The sequence below is a fragment of the Periplaneta americana genome, chromosome 16 (assembly GCF_040183065.1).
Source record: "Periplaneta americana isolate PAMFEO1 chromosome 16, P.americana_PAMFEO1_priV1, whole genome shotgun sequence".
In the NCBI taxonomy this organism is placed as follows: Eukaryota; Metazoa; Arthropoda; class Insecta; order Blattodea; family Blattidae; genus Periplaneta; species Periplaneta americana.
The window spans coordinates 88,730,667-88,753,258 of record NC_091132.1 but is presented as its reverse complement, the minus strand read 5'-3'; the positions used below and the strand labels follow the sequence as shown (position 1 = coordinate 88,753,258).

Below are 22,592 nucleotides of genomic sequence, written 5' to 3'. Positions count from 1 at the left end.
AAGAATTCACTGTCCCAGCAAAACTTCCGCACAATACATACCACAACATAATAAAACAACCACAAGTCCGCATGACATAAAAAAGACAAAATCTAACACATTTTATACAACACATCAAATTAAAAGAGTACACAAGAAATAGGACCCATAACAAAATTCAAAATCACAATCATAATCGTAAACTGTATTCATATTTTAAATCAACTTCGGAACATGCAACTTCCGATATAAGCTTACCTATCCAGTAAAATCAGTAGCTACAATTAAATCAAAGCAGTATTCTGTTGAACAGAAAACTTACACTTGAACGGAAAAGAAGGGGGCACTAGTAATTTCATCTCTTACAAGTTCATTGATGCATTCAGAAATACAATCAATTATTTCATTTTGAATCGTTTTAGATTTCCCAGAAAGAACAGGTCTAATTTTTTCATAGTGATTTCTAATTTTCATAGGGCCAATGAAATGAGAGCCAATAATTCTTTGAAATTCCCCCTGTTCTGTGACGAAATACTCTCATCATGACTGCGAAAAGCCAACTCCTGCTTGCTTAGAAACAATACCGTATCGATTGCGGTGTGCATTACCAGTCTATTTAAACATACGTTTTCATTAAATTGACTTACGTATAACCTATAACTTTCCTTTAGTGCATCCGCAATGGTGTTCATGTTCTTCTGCAGGGCCTTTAATTGCAAAATACATTTAATGTGTTCAGCTGAATCTGCATGGCTGTAAAGACCGCGATTGACATTTCTGAAATCGCAAAATCCAGTTGAATTCCAAGCGGGTTTCTTGTTCCCCAGAAGAAGACAAGGCCAACAATACAACTTCTCGTTTTAGTGACTCCCACATAACCAGTTGCAATCGGCATACCACGAATCTTGAAACTGAATATTGTATGACCGACCACCACTTTTCACTTTTTTCATAGTTATATTAATGTGACTTGTTCTGCGGTATTTTAAAATATCTTGCTTATCTTCTGCACACCAATGAGAGAACGGTGTCTCCAAAAGATTACACATTTAATCGTTTAACGAATTCATGTTTTCATCGCATTAATACACGTAGTAACACCTTCACACTTCGCTGCACTTATCACAACAAAGAATACGTAAAGCAAAATCGTTGGTCAGCACGGGTCAAATGTACAACGTAGTTTCAAATGTTATGCCAACTTTCTTTATTACAGGGTACTCAAATTATTTCAAAATCCATATAAAACATAATATTCAAGAGATGCTAACGTTAAAAAAATACCAAAATATATACGTTATATGCTAAATTTAAACAATATTTAACTTCTTTGTAGAATATTTTATGTTTTCTTATTTAGTTGCAAAATATTACAGTTTGCCACCCTGATCCAATGTTTGGACGAGAGAGAGATTCTGTCTTTCAAGAATAGAGCAAGGAGATGAATGCCTGCTCCACAGACCCTCATAATAGCCTCGCAAAAGGGACCGGTAATTCATAGTAAGCAACTCGTTGTCATGGCAACCGGGTGTGTTTACTGAAGGCCAAAAGGAAAGTCTCATTCGGACCTTCAGCTGGTCTGCTAGCCACGTGGCCTGGCTGGTGAGGGGTTCATGTGAAATGCTGCAGTGAACGTTAACTGAGCGGATTAAGCCGAACAAGATATTAAAAAATAGAGCAAAATATGGTTTAGTGAAGGATTCATTTTATTTTAATTTATTGATAAAATATATTTTATTAAAGCACGAAAAAAGGGGTGAAGGTGGCCTTCATGTACTTCACTTGAATAACCGCCACTGGTAAAACCCCGAAATATCTTATTAGATGTATATATTTTGAACTTTTACCAAGAGATATTGGTAAATCTCAGGATTTACCGATCAGTTGTGGTAGAATCTTATTAATTTAATAAAAAAATCGCACTTTTACATATCCATTTCCGATTGATCTCTTTATTGTTGTTTTAGGAACTATTTAAAAACATAAATAAAAATACCTCAGCAGTGACTGAAATAATTTATATTTATTTTAAATTGAAGTTATTTAAATATTCTTACATTCCAATGTGATTATAATAAACAATATTCCGTATTAAAAATAGGGGAAAATATTATAGTTTTAACCACTGTCTGTTATATTATTCTGTACAAAACTTAACAAAGCCTTTATATTCCCTCAAACAGCCCAGGTCTACAAATAAAGTAAAGCAAGCATTATGAATGTTAACTCTTGTTACAACAAGGTTGGCTGTTATGACATTTAGAATTACACAATATGGAAGATGATTTACACAAACTTTTTTTGTTCAACACTTTTTTTAAACAATTACACTTTTTGAACCTTTGTCCTCCAACAAAAGATAGTTTGCCAATCACTTCCCGTACACTACAATTTCTTCCTTTCCTACTTCTTCGATGATAATAAAATTTTCTTTGCACAATGTAAATTGTTTCCTAGTGTACAATGACTTCAGTTTGCCAGCTTTGGTACCAAGTTTACAAAACTCGTCATCTTGAATATTTATGACCACTGTTATTATTGATTTTGCGTCAATTTTTGTCCCGTCTACATCGGGTACTTTAATTTTCAAATTATGTCGGATTGAAAGTTTTGGAATTTTGTTGCAAGTGGCTGCTTTCATTTTCTATCTTCGGCAGCCTCTCGGAACCGCTTCACTTTATTGATCCTGCAATTATGTCTGAACCTGCACAGCGGAGGCAGAATTCTTCATTCTGGACTCTCGATCTAGCTTTTATCAGCTCGCATCGATAAATCCTGAGATTTACCAACATTTCTTGCTAAAAGTTCAAAATGTATGGATCTAATAAGATATTTCGGGGTTTTACCGCAATATAACGGTAAATGTTAGGTTATACTGGTAAATTCTAACATTTACCGGCCTTCATACATTTACGGAGAATTATACAAAGAATAATAGAATTATTGGAATGGGGTACTGGCGCCTATGATGGGCACCCCTACAGTGATGGGCACATTAAATTATTTATTGTTGTAATAAGGATTTGCGGCTTAGAAGTAAATTATTCTTTGTACCATATGATTCGCAGTACTGTTGGCTTACATTCTCACACATAGTCAATGTCCTGAGAGCGTGTGGGAAGATTCAGTTTAAAATACATTGTCCCCATGTGCATGTTCATGTTTATCGTCACATAAAATTAATAATTTTTTAGTTTTCACTGCTGTTGTAAATAGTGTTTTGAGGTTTCGTTGTTCTTTCTACAGTATTGAAACATTGATTATTAACTCCATTGAATGTATCCTAGTAGATATAAATGGTTTTAATGTTGAAATAACGCATTTTAGTGTCTTAATGACCCATGTCCATCACTATTTACTAAAAATCATATGATATATAATGATGGGCACAGTATGCCCATCACTATTTCTTACAGTTTTATATAATTCAACTTCTTTTTCATAGATATCTGTAGTACTTGGTGCGACAAATATAATATTTTAATTCGAATGTTCTAGAACTACTCCAAACAGTGATGGGCACAGTGCTCATCGCTATATATTTGTAAGTGCTCATTACTAGTGCAATGACATAAAACTGATATACATAGACTACTAGTCCTTCTTACTATTTAACCTATTATTAATCACACATTATAGCCTAAGTCGAACTCTATATTCATATTTTTCTTAAATCTCAGAATGCTTAATCTTGGAAAAATTAAGTACATTAAAGATCAGTTGATGTCAGCAGTTGCAGCAGTTCGGGATGATGAGAGGATTAAAACATCTGCTACCAAGTTTGGTGTATCAAGATCAACACTCCAGCGGTACATTAAGGAGCAGGATAAATCTACATTTGTTCCCTAGTCTGTTCTCTCTGTTGGTGAGGAGATTATGTTAGTAAATAATAAGTTACTGAACTCTGGTAGAAAAGGTTTCTCTAGAAGAAGAGAGGATATTCAATGAAGTGTCCAGGAATCCTTGAATTCAAGTAATAGAGTTACCTCTTTCAAGAATAATTTGCCTGGAAAAGAATGGTATAAAGCTTTTCTCCGAAGGCATCCTGTTGTTTCGGAGCAAACAATGGAAGTTATGACGATGGCGAGTTCAAATGTGAGTAATAACAATGTAAGAAAATGTTTTCTAGAAACCTGAATCAATATTAAAGGAGGAAAATATGTTTCACATGTTGTAACATCCAACAAGGATCTTTAATGGTGACGAAACTAATTTCCAACTTTGCCCTAAAACTCAAAAGTTTCTTGCTCCCAGAGGATCTCAGAATGTCTATGAAGTAATAATGGGTAATGATAAAGAAGCCCTTACAGTCATGTTCACCTTTTCAGCTGCTGGATTTATGTGCCCTCCAATGATAGTGTACAATTACAAAAGGCTGCCACATGAAATAGCACAGTCAATTCCTGATGAATGGGGAATTGGCCTCAGTGAATTCGGATGGATAAAATCGAAAGATTTTTCTTATGCATTTGAGGGCAATATTTTTCTTCCATTTCTTTTCAAAAATAAAATAAAATCGCCTGTCGTCTTATTTGTGGATGGGCACAAAAGCCACATGACATTCCAGTTGTCAGTTATGCATTGAACTCAATATAGTTCTTGTGGCTTTGTACACCTAATGCAACTAGAATACTACAACCTGCTGATGTTGCTGCTTTCCGGCCTATCAAGGAGGATTGGAAGAAAGGGGTTTTAAATTGGCGGCAGGATCATCCTTGTCATGCCCTCTCAAAGAGAGACTTTGCAACAGTACTAAAAGAAGTACTAAAGACTTGGGTAAAACCTGACACACTCAAAAATGACTTCTGAGCAGCTGGCCTTTTCCCATACGATCCCAACAATATTGACTTCACAAAATGTTTAGGAAATGAGCACAGTGGACCTGAAAATTCACAGTTAAGAGATTCTGAAGGAGTTATTGAAGATAGGCCTAATCAATCTTTGACTTTTAAAGAATTCTGTGAAATTGTAGCAGATGAGAGAATGTCCAAATTAAAAAATATTGGAAGCATTGTTGAACAGGAAGAAAACAGTGAAGAGTTCTATGTTCTCTTTAGACTGTACGAAGTATTTGCCAAAAAGGATGAAAAATATTTTGAAAGAAAGGGGACACCTGTAGAACCAGAAGAAATAACGGTTGACAGCATGGAAGTAGTGACAGGTAAAGAAAGAGATCAGCCAGAAGATAACGAAGAAATAATTGAAAGACAGTTAAGCAGTCAAAATCAAGTGGATGCAGTAGAAATAGCAAATAACGAACATTTCCAGAAGAAGTAAATGCTAATATGGATATTCAAGAAGATAATTTACCGAAGACACCAGAAAAAAATCTCAGCAGTGAAGAAAAGAAAACATTGAGACGATCAGAAGTCCGTACATTGGAGGGATGCTTGATATGGCTTGAAACTCCAAAAAGAAAAAAATTCGTAAAACTGAAAGAATGCCATACGTTTTAACATCGAGGAAATGGAGAGCTCTTTTTAGGAATAAAGAAGAAAAGAAAGCAGAAGAAGAAAGGAAAAACGAAGAGAGACAAAGGAAAAGGGAGATGAATAGTGGAGGAAAAATAGCTAAGCCTTAAAGAAGTGTTGAATCAACAAAACACGTAAAAGATGGGAGAAAAGTTACTGAACTGTCAACATTAAGCTCTCAAAAGAATACAAAAGACAGTAGTTTAATAATTGTGAGCCTTTCATATGACTAAAATGTCATATTAGCAACTACTAGTTCTGGTACTGGTACAAGCATATTAGAGAAGAATAAGGCCACTTCAGAAGAGCCGAATAAATTGCTTTCATCAGGACTCTGTTACACATGTGGCGGGTGTTTAAATAATAAGTGGCTTAGTATTTCCTGTAAAAAAAAAAGTATCAGAGTATTTCACAAGAAGTGTCTTCAAACCGAATTCAGTGATAATGATACAGAAGATGAGAATGTATACTTTTGCAAGAAATGTGTGAGAGAATTAGACGACAGTGAAAGTGATTAAGCCTAATAGACTGATGTAAGAAAGAAAAACATTTATGGCCGGTTTGTCCAAGTATTGTTAGACCACTTAACGACTGTTAAACTTTCAACAGTTTGTTAAATACAGTTTTTCCATTTGTTCAACACCAGTTTGGCCTAACAGACTCTTAACCGTTTGTTAACTTTAAATGTAGGATTTCAGGCCATTAACTCATTTAACAAACAGTTAAACATGGCGGATAACACCACAGCTGTTCAGACAAAAGTTGTGAAATAACATGTTATGTTTCTCTTTGAGGAATGTTTACAGTAAGGGCCGGTTTCACCAAGCTTCAGTAAATCAGTCCAAATGAAACATTAACTAATACTGAACATTAAAATATTTAGACGAGTATGTTTATATGTGCGCTGTCTCCCTAAACTTTAAGCCGAGCAGCTATATATACCTCGTCGCGCTAGTAAGGTCATGACTCTTCGATGGAGTAGTCAGTAGCGAGTTGGATTGCCACCCAAGGGACCCGTGTTCGATTCTTGGCGATAACTTTATATTTTTTTTTTATTAACGTAACTAATTTTTATACATGTTACCATTCTTCATTTTTTTAATTTTGTGTACTGGAACGAATTATTTCGCAACTCTGGCTCCACTAGAAGAATTTAAAAAACTCTTGGGAGATCAATTTTCTTCCCGAAATAAAACAAAGATAAACAAACAAATTAAAGAAAAATAAAATAAATACACATCTGGATCTAATACTTCATCCACATGCCACTGGCGTCTATCACTGCCTGGCATTTTCAGGGCATTGAGTCCACCAGATCGCGGAAATAGTTCTGGTCCTTAGCGAAATCTTTCCAGGTAGCCAGAACTTGATCCCAGAACTGATCTGGATTTTGAGGTGGGATGTCTCGATATTTGTCAATCCTCCTCTTTTTCATTCTTTTCCATGAACCGTCTTTGAACGTTTATGGCGGTGTGCGTGAGGTGATTATCCTGCTGGAAAATTAAATTTCCATCGGAAAAAAACGATTATAAATTCCAAGAATCCAGCTCTTTCGCTTCTGTTTTAAAGCCATTGCAAACATATCTTATCGCTAGCTATAATATAATTGTAATAAATGAAAGTTAATATACCAATTAAGTTTTGTTATGTTTGAATGCACATTATGTATTAATTTACTAATATTTCTTAGGTACCGGTATGTAGTTATAATAATCACTTTCATGTCTTAAAATAAAACTCAGTTGTATGCTACTTAGTTGACTAGTTTCAGCTTTGTCTCAGCCTTTTTTATGATATTCTAACCTATGATCAGCTTCTTCTAAAATTTTGAGTACCGGTACCACAATCTTCGTGACGCGGTATTTTTTGTGAATTTTTGTGTCATTCAAATTTTCGAAATGATCGGTTTTTAAATGGTTAACATTATCTCCATTTGACTCTTAATTTTCGAGCAGTTCCAGATATAACAATTCTGCGTCGAAACGTTCCGCATTTTATATTGCAACTAATGAATAATTAAAAATTTAAAGACGGAAATTTCTATCACTTAATTTAATGATAGTTTTACTGGTTCGTTAGGCTAAAGATGCTTGGTGAGATATAAAAATGATTTAATGAACCAGTAAATAAATTAATGAATCATTAAAACCTTAATGAAGCTTTGTGAAACCGGCCATAAGACTGGTAATATATAATTTAAAAGATATTTTGGAATATTAATATAGGGAAGATAATCTTTATAAGTCAACTGATTATCATACTGACGCTTATTTCGATGCTGAGCTATTATCCATTTAATATTGAGGAAATGTGCGATCTTAACGTGGCAAGAAATTGAAGTCAGATTTGAATATCCTACAAACAGAAATAGGCCACTTGTTCCAATTCACCAGCTATTATTAACTCTAGATTCTATGTTACTGGCTCTTCAACTATAGCCGATGTCAATAGTACTTCAAAATACGCAGTGAGTAAATAATAAAATGTTTCAGCAGCAATTGCTTCTTTAGGACGAAATTACATATAATTTATACATGGACCTGAATTAGAGAATTTTATATGATACGAAATTCTCCTCGGGGTTTTGTGTACAGTTGACTACACACACATTCGTGTAATTATTGTCACCTGGTGGTCATAATGCTGAGATTTTTCTAAACAGAAATTCATATTTAGCATTATAAAATATAACCATATTTATAATAATTATTATTATTCAATAGTAGTCAATGTAACTTTCATTTATCAACTCTCTGTACTGTATGAATCATGGCTACTGTAACAGGTTACGATTTTACACATGTTTCATGACTTACTCTGCAGTACAGAATTTAAATAATAATATCAGCCAATAAGAAGTTGTCTTATATATGCAAAATCATTACCAACTGCTGTTGAGTAGTTAGAATAGTATTAACAACAGTTAAAGTTAAGTGCTGGTTATTTTAAACAAAATTATGTTGGAAAAATGGAAAACATCTTAACAAAACGTTTAAAATAAACCAGCTGTTAATTTAACATTTGTTAAGCCAAATTAAACATTACTTGGAAAAACTGGCCATTAGACTTATAATTAATAGAGGTAAGGACATCCTTGAAGTTGAAAACGTATAAATTAGCTTTAATTTGATGGTAAATGTCTCATTTTTGCATTAAAATATTAAAGTGCCCATCATTGTATACTTAGTTGCCCAAGTCAGACGCTCGACTGCCCATCACTATATTTTCCTTCTATTTCAATATTGATGTAATTTAAAAATAATCAGACACATTATTGTAAGTTCTTTCTTGTGTAAAAGAGTCACAAATATATTCAGGTATTTACAGAAAAAAAATGAGAAAAATATCTCAGTAAATTAGATGTTCCCAACCAAATACGTGTTGTAATGTGCTTAAAGTGCCCATCACTATATACTTTACCCGTAATAATAAATTTGGAAAATAAATTCCTGAAAGTACTGTATTTCTTTTTTCTTTAGTGGGTTATTTTACGATACTGTATTAACATCTCAGGTTATAGTACTGTATTTGAAGATCCGCCAGAAGTTGTGTTGCACCTACTTGTACTTCAATTCAATTCGATTCATCCATGACCACAGCAATATAACTTGTTTCACTAATTTCCTTTTTAATTCCATTAATCAAAACGCGAAAAACACATTCGATTAAGTCAATCTGAATGTCATTTGATGTCCCAGAAAATTTATTTTTTTATTTTATTGGGTTATTTTACGATGCTGTATCAACATCTAGAATGATATGAAGGTGATAATGCCGGTGAAATGAGTCCGGGGTCCAGCACCGAAAGTTATCCAGCATTTGCTCGTATTGGGTTGAGGGAAAACCCCGAAAAAAACCCAACCAGGTAACTTGCTTGCCCCGACTGGGATTCGAACCTGGGCCACCTGGTTTCGCGGCCAGACGCGCTGACCATTACTCCACAGGTGTGGACGTCCCAGAAAACACAGTAACAGTCTGAAGGTAGTGGTCTAAATTATTGTCATCAGTTTGAGCAAGGAGATGTAAAAGTTTCACATATTTGCCCCTGTTGACAGAGCTATCGGACTCATCCCTATCCCTAAACGGAAATTCTTGCTGGGCCAAGTAACACTCTGCACTTATTAAATAAGACATTACCAGGCAGCGCATTTGTGTTCCCAAACGTACAGCGGATCGAGTAGTTTCTTCTGGTACATCTATTATGTCACGTGGATTCATAAGCAGGGTAGAATTGCAAACAGGTACGCATAGACTATGAATCATAATATAATACAGACGCTCCACCGTCAATGATGTTTATGTAAAACACCAAGTTATGACTACATTGTGATATGATTCTAATACTGAGTAAATTGAATTTTCATTCAGACGTTTGTGTTAATATTATTTTAATTTATCAATCTACTCGTATGCTATATTGTGTTTAATTTTGAACTTTATTTTTTAAATAAATAATTGTTTAAGTGGGCTCGTTTCTGAGCACAAGTTTGTCCCATTCCAATGTCACTAGAGCCTAAATTAATTTAACTTAATTTGTAAAATATACTATATTTATTTTTTCTTTATTTTCTTTCTTTCTTTCAAAAGAATACCTCCAGCAAGATCTATGTTACAGTTGGTTATATTCGAATTTCGTAAGGACTATTTGAGCATAAGAAATGGAAACATACTGTGATTTATGTGAAATGATGATCTGTGCTGTGATATATTATATTTTAAGTAGGCCCCTGTAATGTTTTGTGACGCAGAAAGGACATTCTCTCAGTTTAGGCAAATTTTACGTGACGTTCGTAAAATTTTGCATTTCATAATCTCAGAATGTATCTTAATATTTTAGGAGAAAAATTCGCTCCAGCGCACAGTGGTCTAGAATGCAAATTTAGCGGGACATATTAATAACTTTTCAGCTACCTAACAGATTTTTATGAAATTTTACACAGTAGTTACAGGTAGCATATATGTTTTGTATGCAAGCTCTGATTACGTTCATATAAGGGGAACTACCACTTACAGGGGAGTGCATTTAGACAAAATTAGAAACTTTTCTCCTATCTGACAGATTTTTATGAAATTTTACAAAGCAGTTTCAAGTAGCATATATGTTTTGTATACAAGCTCTGATTACGTTCGTATAAGGGGAACTACCCCTTATAGGGGGCGCAATTAGACAAAATTAGTAACTTTTCTCCTATTTAACAGATTTTTATGAAATTTTACAAAGTAGTTACAGGTAGCATGTACGTTTTGTATACAAGCTCTCGTCACGTTGGTATAAGGGGAACTACCCCTTATAGGGGGGCGCAATTAAACAAAATTAGTAACTTTTCTCCTATTTGATAGATTTGTATGAAATTTTACAAAACAGTTACAAAGAACATATATGTTTTGTATACAAGCTCTGATTACGTTGGTATAAGGAGAACTACCCCTTTTAGGGGGCACAATTAGACAAAATTAGTAACTTTTCTCCTATTTAACAGATTTTATGAAATTTTACAAAGTAGTTACAGGTAGCATGTATGTTCTGTATACAAGCTCTCATTACGTTGGTCTAAGTGTAACTACCCCTTATAGGGGGGCGCAATTAGACAAAATTAGTAACTTTTGTCCTATCTAACAGATTTTTATGAAATTTTATACAGTAGTTACACTTAGTACATTTGTTTTGTGTACAAACTCTGTTTACTTTGGTATGAGCAGAAGTGCCCCTTTGAGGGGGATGCATTTAGACAAAATCTTATGGGGGGGAAAATGTAACATGTTAGGTACTATTGCACCTTTTGGACACTCGGAAAGCTTATTTGGTACATAATTAACAAGCTGTCATCTTGAATTCCCTGAATTATACTGCGGAAGCAGATTCGGTTCACAGATATTGAAATAACTGCAACCAAGAAAACTTACACTACTGCACCTCGAAAGAATAGTGCTCATAAATTATTACTTCCGCAAATCTGCGCAACTTAAGACTAGATTTAAAATAAAGGTAAATAGTGGAGGAAGTGAAAAAAAATCATTTTTGGACGAACCAAAGGGGTTTTTTTTTTCTCTAACTTAACAAAGTCTGCACTCAATGGTTATATTTATATTTTGTCCCGTGTCCATTCATGCTAATTTGACATGCTATAATAACATTAAATGTAACACAAACAGTGTTACATACCTAAAGAACTACTTGACATGTTGATACCAAATATGAATGGAATCGACCATTTACAACAGAGTTACAGCACAAGGAAAACGGCAGACTCGCGGCGCTTGCTGAGTAAGAATGCTGGGTGGCGAAATGTGGCATGTTACCGGCTTCTTATCTCGCTATGCAGCCACCTCCACTGATTAAGATTATCAATTCAGTGTTACTCAGTTGTATAGGAAAAATAATTTAAGGGTTTAATTTCATTTTTTTACATGTCATTTTTCTCCATTTGTCCTCCTAAATATGGATTTTAGACCACTGTGCGGCGCCGGGTATCGAACCCGGGTCTTTGATTCTACGTACCAGGCGCTCACGTAGAACCAAGGACCCGGGTTCGATCCCCGGCGCTGGAACGAATTTTTCTCCTAAAATATTAAGTGTCAATATTACACATAAATTCTGTAGGACAAATTAATATATCTGTAATATTTAGAATGTATGTTTTCGTTCACTGAACGCCATAGGCGGAGTTATGGGGAGGGGGAGGCAGGGGGGGGGGGGACTGCTGCCCCAAACTTGTGTGAACTCTTTTATTTTTCTTTTAACGTTAGAAAATACTGAATTCAAAAGGTTTTGCTTACTTTTGTTTATTATTAAGTTTCTGTGTTTAAATTTATGAATTAATGTCTTCAGATCGTGTATCTGGACTATAATATTTATTTTAAATTTCTGAATGAATAAGAATTTCTATACCTCATTTGAGGAATGGAAGCACTGTAATGTTTCTTTTGTAACACTCTGTACTCATGTGTCAGAAGTCTGCTGTGGTTCAGGCCGCCACTTGGAGAAATATGAATAACATACTGCAGAAAAAAGAAAAGTGATCCCGGTATAATGCGTAAACTCGAAATATTAAGTAAAATAATTAGAATTTACATTTTTCATATGATACTTTCAGGAAGGTAAGCTTAAGATAAAAAAGTTTCTGTTAACACTGTTACGTAGTGTTATTGATGTATACATGTGTTTGTGTATGGCAGAGAAAAATAGTTATGCCCTATTACAGGCCTAATTTGTAGTAGATCTAAAGTTCAAGCTCTATACAATTCGGTCCGAAATATCGCGGATCCGAAAATACTTCAATTAAATGATCATATTACGATATACTGTACCACGGTCAAGCTATAACGGGGGAAGAAGGTAAATAATGTCTCCCATAACCTTTTTATATCGGGATTCTGTGGTTCTGCTTTGCCCCCCCCCCCCCCCCCCTAAGGAAACTGTTCTCTCTCCGCCTAGGCTGAACGCGTATAGATTTTGATAAATGAATTATTTGTATATGTTGTGTAAAATATAAATAACTTATTGTTAGTTTGTATATTGACTTTTGTTATTATAATTGTGTCCTTGTAATGTCATGTAACGTAGGAAGAATAAAGAGCACCGAGAAAATCAAGGCAAGATTCAGAACACAGTTATACGGGAAAATGTGTGTATGTGTGCGTGTTCGTGCACGCGCCCGTGATACGGGTTCAGCATTCTGCGGATAGAAGGCAGAACTGTGACTCATTTTCAAATTGGGCAGGCCACATTATGCATGATGTGTATCTGTGAAGGGTTATTACTAGAAGTTAAAAATAATGTTTTCGATATGGAGATAATAGGAAAGAGAAGACTGAGATGGTATGGACGTGTTATAAGAATGTCGGAAGAGAGAATACCAAAGAAAAGTCCACACCTGTGGAGTAACGGTTAGCGCGTGTGGCCGAGAAACCAGGCGGCCCGGGTTCGATTCCCGGTCGGGGCAAGTTACCTAGTTGAGGTTTTTTTCCGGGGTTTTCCCTCAACGCAACATGGGCAAATGCTGGGTAACTTTCGGTGTTGGAACCCGGATTAATTTCACCGGCATTATCACCTTCATCTCAGTCAGACGCTAAATAACCTAGATGTTGCTAAAGCGTCGTAAAATAACCTACTAAAATAAAAAAACCAAAGAAAATTTTAAATTAGCATCCAGAAGGCAACAGACGAAAAAAAGAAAAATGGATTGATGGGGTAAAGAGAAGCATGCACAACCGTGGGCTTACAGAGAAAGATAAGGCAGACAGAGATTTGTGAAGAATTAAAATTAAGTTTGAGTGAAGGAAAACCATTATTTATGGAAAATTCCTGTTATTATTATTATTATTATTATTATTATTATTATTATTATTATTATCATTATTATTATTATTATTATTATTATTATTATTATTATTATTATTATTATTATTATTATTATTTAGCTGACCCGGTATCATATGGAATTTTGTACCTACACATTTTAAAATTTAAAGTTGATTAGACAGTGCTACTGATTAAACTAAGTTACTAAGTAGTATTACTTTTTTTTACTACTGGGAGAGGGCCAAGATCTATATAGTAGTATATAATTATATTAAGTAAACTATGGCACGTAATGTTGCATGTAATGGAAAATGATAAATAATAAGAGTTGAAAAACACTCGTACACATATACATCCTCCGCGTGCGCGTAAACGCGCACTTTATTGCCTAGGCTTCTCTTTTCTTCTCATTTCTTTAGTGCGACCCCATAGTCCAAGGCAGAGAATGTAGAATAAAATTCATTTTGAATCATTAGTCTCGAAACATGTATAAATGAAGATTAGCCACACAATGTAAAGTGTTGAAACAACTGTAACTATTGTATAATTTTAATAATACCTATTTTATAACTTAACCGTCTAGTTTGGAGATAGAGGGCAATCGAACATTCAGAGAATGATCGAACGTGTGTATGTATCTACGGAACACGGCACCTGTTGTAATTATTAATCCCAACAATGAATGAAAAGCAAATTAATTCCCCTTCCATCTTTCTTGTTCTAACGAAAGCATGTTGCCATTATTATTATTATTATTATTATTATTATTATTATTATTATTATTATATTTGCGGCGAGGTTCACGGACCTCCCTCTTCCCGGTTGAGAATCACAAATCCAGACGGCAACTTTGTCCAAAAGAATTAAAACAAACTGTTAATACATCATAATAATATATCGAGGTATTTTTTTTTCCTCTGTGGAGTATGATTGGAAAAATTTTGAATCATGCCTTACTTCAGTAACTGGACTGTAAAATTCAAAATACCTGTTACGTATTTCCATTGTAACAGAACTTCTTTCTATTAATTTAAGATGGTATTACTAAGTTATATCTTTCTTTGCACGCATAATCTTCGCAGCCATCTGTTTCATTAAATAATTGTTATTCTCTGTTTAGACATCATTTTTCTTCTCATTTCTGTATAATAATTTTTGTTAATAAGTCAAAAACAAGATTTAACAAGATTAAATACTGCAGAGATAATTTTTTTTAGGAAAACAGTTGGCTGTAGTTTGAACATCTCATTGAGTCCTTTATGAGAGGCAACGAGGCAAGGCACAAAATGGATTTACCAGTCCCCAAATGTGAACCATTGGAAACCAACAAACCAACTTTGCTACACGTACCATAAAACAAATTACGTTTTTGCAAGAATTAGAAATTACACCTATTTTAGAAAGAATTAGATATTACAAGCAAAACTAAATAAAACATATACCGTAAAATGGGGTGAATAGGGACGAATATTTACTATTTTTTATTTCTTTGTGTCAAAGAGTAAATATAATAATAAGAGTGTTTATTTATTCACTCATTATGAATAAAAATATAAACTCTTTGACACAAAAATATTAAAAAATAGTAAAAATTCGTCCCTGTTCACCCCATTTTATGGTACTAAGAATGGATCGGAACAGAATCAGTCTACTTCAGAATTACCAGCTAGGAGAAAAAAGAATACTAGGAAAACTTTTAAAACGTCTAGTTTACGATATCATATCATAGTCGTGAATAATTATGATAATAATGATTATTATTATGCATTTATTATTTATTTTTGTTGTGATATTAACTTAGCTGAATTTTTTAAATTTTGTTTCACTGAGTTTTGAAAAGAGCACAAAACGTTTTTAAAGTCAGCTATGGAACAAGAGCAAGATCATACCGCTTAAGTCACCTCTGATCAACTAGAACAAACATGGTACTTTAAATGCATATAGGGTAGTATTAACCATCGGTATTTTCTGTGTTCTGTCACTGAATGTCGCAATTTCCAGTGGAAATTTTTTAACCTTGCAGAAACTTCCCATAATGACAGCACAATATTAAATATTCAATAGATGAGTCACACATTAGTAAATGAGTCTTCATGACCATTTCCTTTATGGGATCACATTTTCTGATACTTTGTCCACTAGTTTTGAATCACGTTGTGCATGTATACTCATGGGAATTGAAAATCCAAATACCGGTACTCTAAAAGCTCTACATATTTCTTAATCAGGAGTGCGCCTAGGTATTTGAATAACTGAATACAGATCCTATACAAGGAATGGTGTATTTCTTATAAAAAAATGCCTTGACTCTAGGATTTCGAAGCATAAGCATTCTGTTTGAACAGAAACAGTTGGTTGCATAATAGCCATATAGAAAACAAAATTGGAGCAACATCCTGGCAGGAAAAATGAAGAAGTGTTAGGTCTGAAGAGTAGACATCACTATGAAATTGTTGAAATGCGAATAAAACATGACATTTTTACAAATGCAAAATTTGACGATAATATGAAAATCAGAAAAGTGCCCTGGAATTGCCTGGCCTCGAAAAATAGTACCTTGGCACCTCCACAGTCTACTATATACAGTCACGAAGCTTGAGTTTTGAGGGTGCTAGAAACAATAGACTGTGACTGTACTATTTTGCATTGCCTGTAATGAGCGTAATGAGGCGATATTAGCGATCCTAGTGGTGAACAACTATCTAATGTTTGCATATTTACTACGTATTGAGCTTCGCGTCTGTATATACTAGACTGTGGCACCTCCATGGCTCGCCAGGCCTGAAATACACCCGTGTGTACAAGGTACACATGTGACGAAAGGTTCTGAATTTTATTTTGTACCCTAGAGCTGAAAATGTTATATAACGTGAATTTAAAAAGGCACCCAACACCATTACCTAATATCTAAATTCACGTTTTTTAAATTAACAAAATTTATTTCTGTTGTATGTTGTACTGACTATCCGAAAAACAATATTTAGCCTCCATAATTTCTTGGCCAATGTTGAGCCAGTCAGTGATTTTATCAGATGCAAAAACCTGTCACAATGGTGGTGCTTTGCATGTCTCGTTATTTTATAGATGACAATGAACGGAAAAATACTAGAACGATAACGACAACCGAGTCCATTACGAGGAAGTCTATCCCAATTGAATTTTTGGCAACAGAGAAGTTCATCTTGGACTTCTCGATATGAATGGTGCACTGTATTTATAGCCTACATCATACTTTATCAGTAGGTCTACTACTACCTTAACTAGGCATATAAGGATATCCATTGTTTCGCGTCCTCAATCTGTTGTCCCAAAAGACTACTCTTCATCTTTTTAGGCTTTAAATTCCTGTGGTTTTGTATTAGGTTTTTATATAAAAACCATAAATTTATCCCCCCCCCTCCTGCCATAATAAAGCAATCATGATAACACATAAGACCGCTGTTTTCATTCTGTACAAACTCAGAGTAGGCCTATGAAGTTTCTGGTGCCAAAAATCAACTTCAGATTATATTAATTATGACACTTGTTTCTACTTATTACCAGCATAAAGTTGACTTTCGTTAAATTTAATATAACACTAATTTTCAAGCGCTGAGCATTATAATGTATGACAATGATATCCATTTTCTCAATGTTCCGAGAACTGTAAAATCGCGAAAATAGCACTTCTGAATTATTGTTTACACTTTTTTTTTTAGTTACTTACTAGCTTTAGTGTTCCTGGGCTGTCAGATAATACGTACACTAGTCCAAATGGCATTATTACCGGTAGGCTTCTGGTAAGGTACTTAATTTACGATAGGAGTTGGCAGTTATCCTAATCGATTGTTGAGAGAAACTATACTCTTTATTCTTTCATATTAAAATATTCACCTGTTCTACAGCTCTCAGGAGTTGCGTAAAATAAAGTGGGCATATGAATCTTCTACATAATCGAAGAATGAAAGATTAAATCATTCCTTGTAGCAGCTTACAGGAAAATTAACACTCACTTAACAGATTATTTCGTTTTCAATTTTAGTACCATTTCTCATGCGAAAAATGTCCGTTTCTAAGCATTTTCACACAACCAGAAGTAACAGAGATTTAAGAGTAGGCCTATGTATAAACATACCACTATTATCATTACAAAATATAAAATATATTTTCTTTACCATTATGCTTTCATTTAAGTTGCACTTATTAATTATTTTTAAATTTCATGAGCCTACCTTTGAAGAGGTACATTCACATTAAGGTTTCATTATAATATCGCACAATTTCTCCCCTTCCTCTCTTCACGATAACCAATTTTTTAGCTCCCCTATAAAATTCCTTTATCCCAGATAACTAACCTTTAGATGTTGTCATATTTTTCTCTGATACACAAGAATCTATATGAAAATACAAGCATGATGATTTCCTGTAAAATTAATATAATAACGACTCTTTGTGCGATTTAATTTCGTCTCGTCATATGGGAAATACATACTACAGTATCTACTTAAAACTGTTTTTATCTTATGGTGTGGTTGGTTTTTTTTTTTTTGACGCTTTATCAACTGCTCTGATTATCTAGCGTCTGAGTGGGATGAAAGTGACAATGCTAGCGAGATGAGTCCAGAGTCCAGTGCCGAAAGTTACCCAGCATTTGCTCTTAATGGGTTGAGGGAAAATCCCGGAAAAAACCTCAACTAGGTAACTTGTCCCAACCAGGATTTGAACCCAAGTCAGTTCGTTTCACGGTCAAGCAGGCTAACCATTATTCCACAGCGGCGGATTCTTATGGTATGTGAAGACGGAAAAACACGATACGAAAATGAATTACTGAAATATTGACGATGTCACAAAAGCCTTTTAATATAGGTTTTGTATTGAACCAATTGTATATACCCTAATTCCTTAATCCCTTCAACTTGTTCAGGCGGGGAAGTTACTGCTGAATTTTTATGGGACTCTTGATTGTTAATCAGGCAGCATATTTTGCAAGAAAATGCTAACCATAGTAACTATCAGCCATTCTTCGATTTATAGCCAAAAAAATGGGAAATTTATTTATTGCGACAATACTGACTGCGGTAATAACCAGAAATGAATAGAAGGAACATATAGTATTAATTTCGGGCAGCTTTCATCCTCTATAAATCTAATAATAAAAAGGTGTGAATTTCATGATTATCTTTTGTCAGATCAGCAGTATCTTCTTCTGCGTTGGATATGATAACAAAAAGAAAATAGTACTACAATAATAGAATTTAATTTTGTTATTGTTAATTTAGAATTTGTTGTCAATTTAAAATGTATTCTGAATTTAAATTAGGAAATTCGATAGTCCGAAACATTTTTTATATAAAAAATGTACTAAACATTGCCAGAAATATTCCGTAGGATAAAAATCCTTGCTGGTTTTGTGAAATGTTTCAATTTTCCAAAAATTACGAAAAACGAAAAAAAAAAAAAAAAAATCTACAGTGGGGTTTCAAGCCGAAAACTCGAGCATCTTCAACTAACCTCGCTGTATTAGGCTTTACTACATATGGTGGCCGGATAGTTCAATTGGCAGAGCTAAGGGCTAGGCACTGGAAGATCCCGAGTTCAATCTCTAATAATGGCGAGATTTTTCTCATTGCCGAAATTTCCAGAACGGCCCGACGTCCACTGAGCTTCCTGTCAGAATGAGTACCGGCTCTTTCCCGGAGGTCAAAGGCAGTCGGAGCGTGGTGCTAACCACATCACCCCATCCTTGCGTCGAGCCCATGAAAACATAGAGTTCTACCTCTATGCCTCCCGTGCGCCTTAATGGCATGTAAAGCAGATACCCTGCCTTTTTATTATACGTAGTCTATATGTGTCAACTCAACCGATAAATAAATAAGCACAAAATCTTTCCAATAGCTTACATGGAACCAAACAAGTACGCGATCTAAAGAAATAAGATAAATTTAACGCATATCAAACGCAAAATTTATTATGAGCATTGTGGTACCTACTTTCTCTACACTTCACAGAAAGAAAAACTATTAAGCTTACATATCAAATAATGCGAAAATAAAAATATTAAATATCACACCCTAAACTATTTCATGTTGTGGGAACTATTGTAAGGCACATTGTAATTCACACAAATAAATATTTTAAAAATTTCAGGTACTCACTTGATGAACATGTTCCTTCATACCAAGCCACTGCTTATAACTAATGGAAATGCCACTTTTACGCCATTTGTCATAATTACTTCGCTTTTCTGGATCACATAAAGTCTCTTTCGCTTCCTGCACGATACAAAAGATGTAATTAGATATATAACAATTTTTCATAGTCTTATGATCATACATTGCAACATTACAGCGTGTATAATCATTAAATATTAAAATTGACATTAATCTACATATCAATAAAAAGTTATGTTTCATTACCGCTATTATACTTACTTTTAATTTTTGGAACTTTTCCTCTGCCTCTTTATTTCCTTCATTTTTGTCTGGGTGATATTGCAGCGCCTGAACTTTGTATTCGGCTGTGATCTGCTCCGGCTGCAAATTAATCACATGCCATTTTAATATGGATCGCAATAATTAAGACATTCGCAAACTGTAATTACTATATAGACACTTGAAAACACAGCTTTATTCTAAATACACAAGTTGCACAAGCACTTTTACTAATCAATATGTAGGCACGTATTCACGGCACTGTAACGAAATGAAATCTGGATAAAAATGTAGGCTAAGTGAAAACTTCACTTTCATTTGACACTTACCGTTGCGCTCTCGTCGCACCCAAGAATTGCGTAATAATCCTCATCTTCTGAACGAGTGTAGTTCAAAATACTGTCCACGGTCGTCATTTTAAAGGAATGGGTGTTTTATTGTTACTAACTCCGGAGCACCTGTTGCCTTAGAAAACGCCTCCTCGTTGCACTGGCAAAATTTTGTCGATCCCCGGAATCAGCTGGGAAAATCCCGGGGAAGTGTCAGAGTTACTAGCACATATAGATATACCAACTCGTTACAACTGGAGCCGAACGTTCCTAACAGTCGTATGTATCCGATGCATCGATTGGTAGAACATTTAGGAGGGGATGCGCCTTAGCCAATGAGAGTAGTTAATAGAAACGTCATGTAACTCTGGTGTACCTCACGTGAGGCAGCACATGTTTCAGAACACCAGACCCAGTATTGCAGAAACATTGTAAATAATTGTATCATACTTCTGTACCTGTTACTGTTATACAAAGCGAGAAAAATTTGCATGAATTATCCCCCAGGAAGAATGTAACAGATTACTTGACGGAGATTATGTGTTTTTCTTCATACCAATTTTTTTTCATAACGTAATATTGTTTCTAAAACGGAAGCGAATTATTCCGTGGCTTGAAAACTATATCCTACGCCAGTTAAGTCCATTATTTAGATTTTATTTGTCCATGAGAGTGTTAATATTCAACGTTTCACGAAAAATATGAGAATACTGTCACGAGAAATATTTACTGTATAGAAGGTAAAAGGTAAATGCATCCCCGTAACATGCCATGAAGGCACCTGGGGGGGGGGGGGCATGGAGGTACAGCCCCATGCTTTCCATGACCTCGGCACTAGAATGAGGTGGTATGGTCGCACCTTGCTCCTCTGACCGCCTTTTACCCCCGAGAAATACCTGGTACTCAATTTTATAGGAGGCTGAGTGAACCTCGGGGCCGTTCTGAAAGTTTGGCAACGAGAAAAAAACCCTGTCACCATCCGAGATCGAACCCCGGACCTTTCAGTCCGTAACCGGTATATAAATATTTTAATTCACGTTATTAAAACTTAAGCTACTATAAATATGTGTAATCGATTTTTAGAATATATCTTTAATTGTAATTTTATCACTTCACAGTGTGCTATAAATTGTCATCAGTTTCATACTTTTCACTTGCAAAATTGCAACAAAGCTCACAGTGAAAACATTTGAAGCAAATTATGTGACCTTAAATCAACTTTCGATAAGTCTAGGATTACTAAACGTCCATATTTAGCAGGACATGTCCGTATTTTGAAGGTTTGTCCTGCCGTCCGTATTTATTTTTGAAGATTTGTTAAATGTCCGTATTTTATGGAAAAGTACCAATCATCTAAATTTTTATAATTACATTTGAAAACATAATGCTGAACTGCGAATAAAACTACCGGTATAGTTTTTGTCCATATATTTTATTCAGAGTCTGAACTCTTGCAACGGTAGAGTAATGTTCACTGGTCAATAAACTTTCATTACAACGTTACAATAGTGCTGCAAGTATTTGCGTCAGTGGTCAGTATTCTCTTTCGAATACAAGCCACGAATAAACCATGACAGATCATGCTTTTCCCGTAAAATCGGTCGATCGGCGTGCATAAACAGTGGTATGATCCGCGATACCATCAGTAACACGAGGTTGAGCCAATTTAATATTTTTTCACCTGAAAATTAGCATCAGTAAAACTGTAAACATACGAAATTATTCTTCCGAGTGTAGTGAAGGCCATTGTTTCAGTGATCTGTCAGCAAATATAATGGTGAGTGAGGTAGTTTTTGTAATTATTATGGCTACATGTAAAATTTGGTTTAAAAGAAATAGGTTGGTGTTTCTCATGTAGGCCTATGTTTCTGCATACAGTGCTGAAATTAAAATGTACTGTATAATATTATTTTATTTTATTGTACAGATATTATGCCTACGTAATTTAACAAGCAATAATCAATTAAATTCGACTTCGGAATCTGAGAAGTCATAAAGAATAAGATATCTACAAATGTTTTTGTCCGGACTTTGTCCTGCTTTTTGAACTAGTTTGTTCTGTTTTCACTAATGAGTAGGCAGTGGATGTGGGATGAGTTAT

At 34.6% G+C, this 22,592-nt stretch overlaps 1 protein-coding gene across 1 annotated transcript in view; it reads right to left on the bottom strand.

Moving 5' to 3' along the window:
- jdp (DnaJ domain-containing protein) overlaps positions 1-20,801 on the bottom strand; it is a 29,335-nt gene extending 8,534 nt beyond the window's left edge. The window contains exons 1-3 of the mRNA XM_069812508.1: positions 20,492-20,801; positions 20,163-20,264; positions 19,887-20,003 (exon numbers count right to left, since the gene is read on the bottom strand). Coding sequence (XP_069668609.1) covers positions 19,887-20,003; positions 20,163-20,264; positions 20,492-20,578 — 306 coding nt within the window. The 5' untranslated portion in view covers positions 20,579-20,801. The remainder of the gene's footprint in view (positions 1-19,886; positions 20,004-20,162; positions 20,265-20,491) is intronic.
- Positions 20,802-22,592: the final 1,791 nt, after the last annotated feature.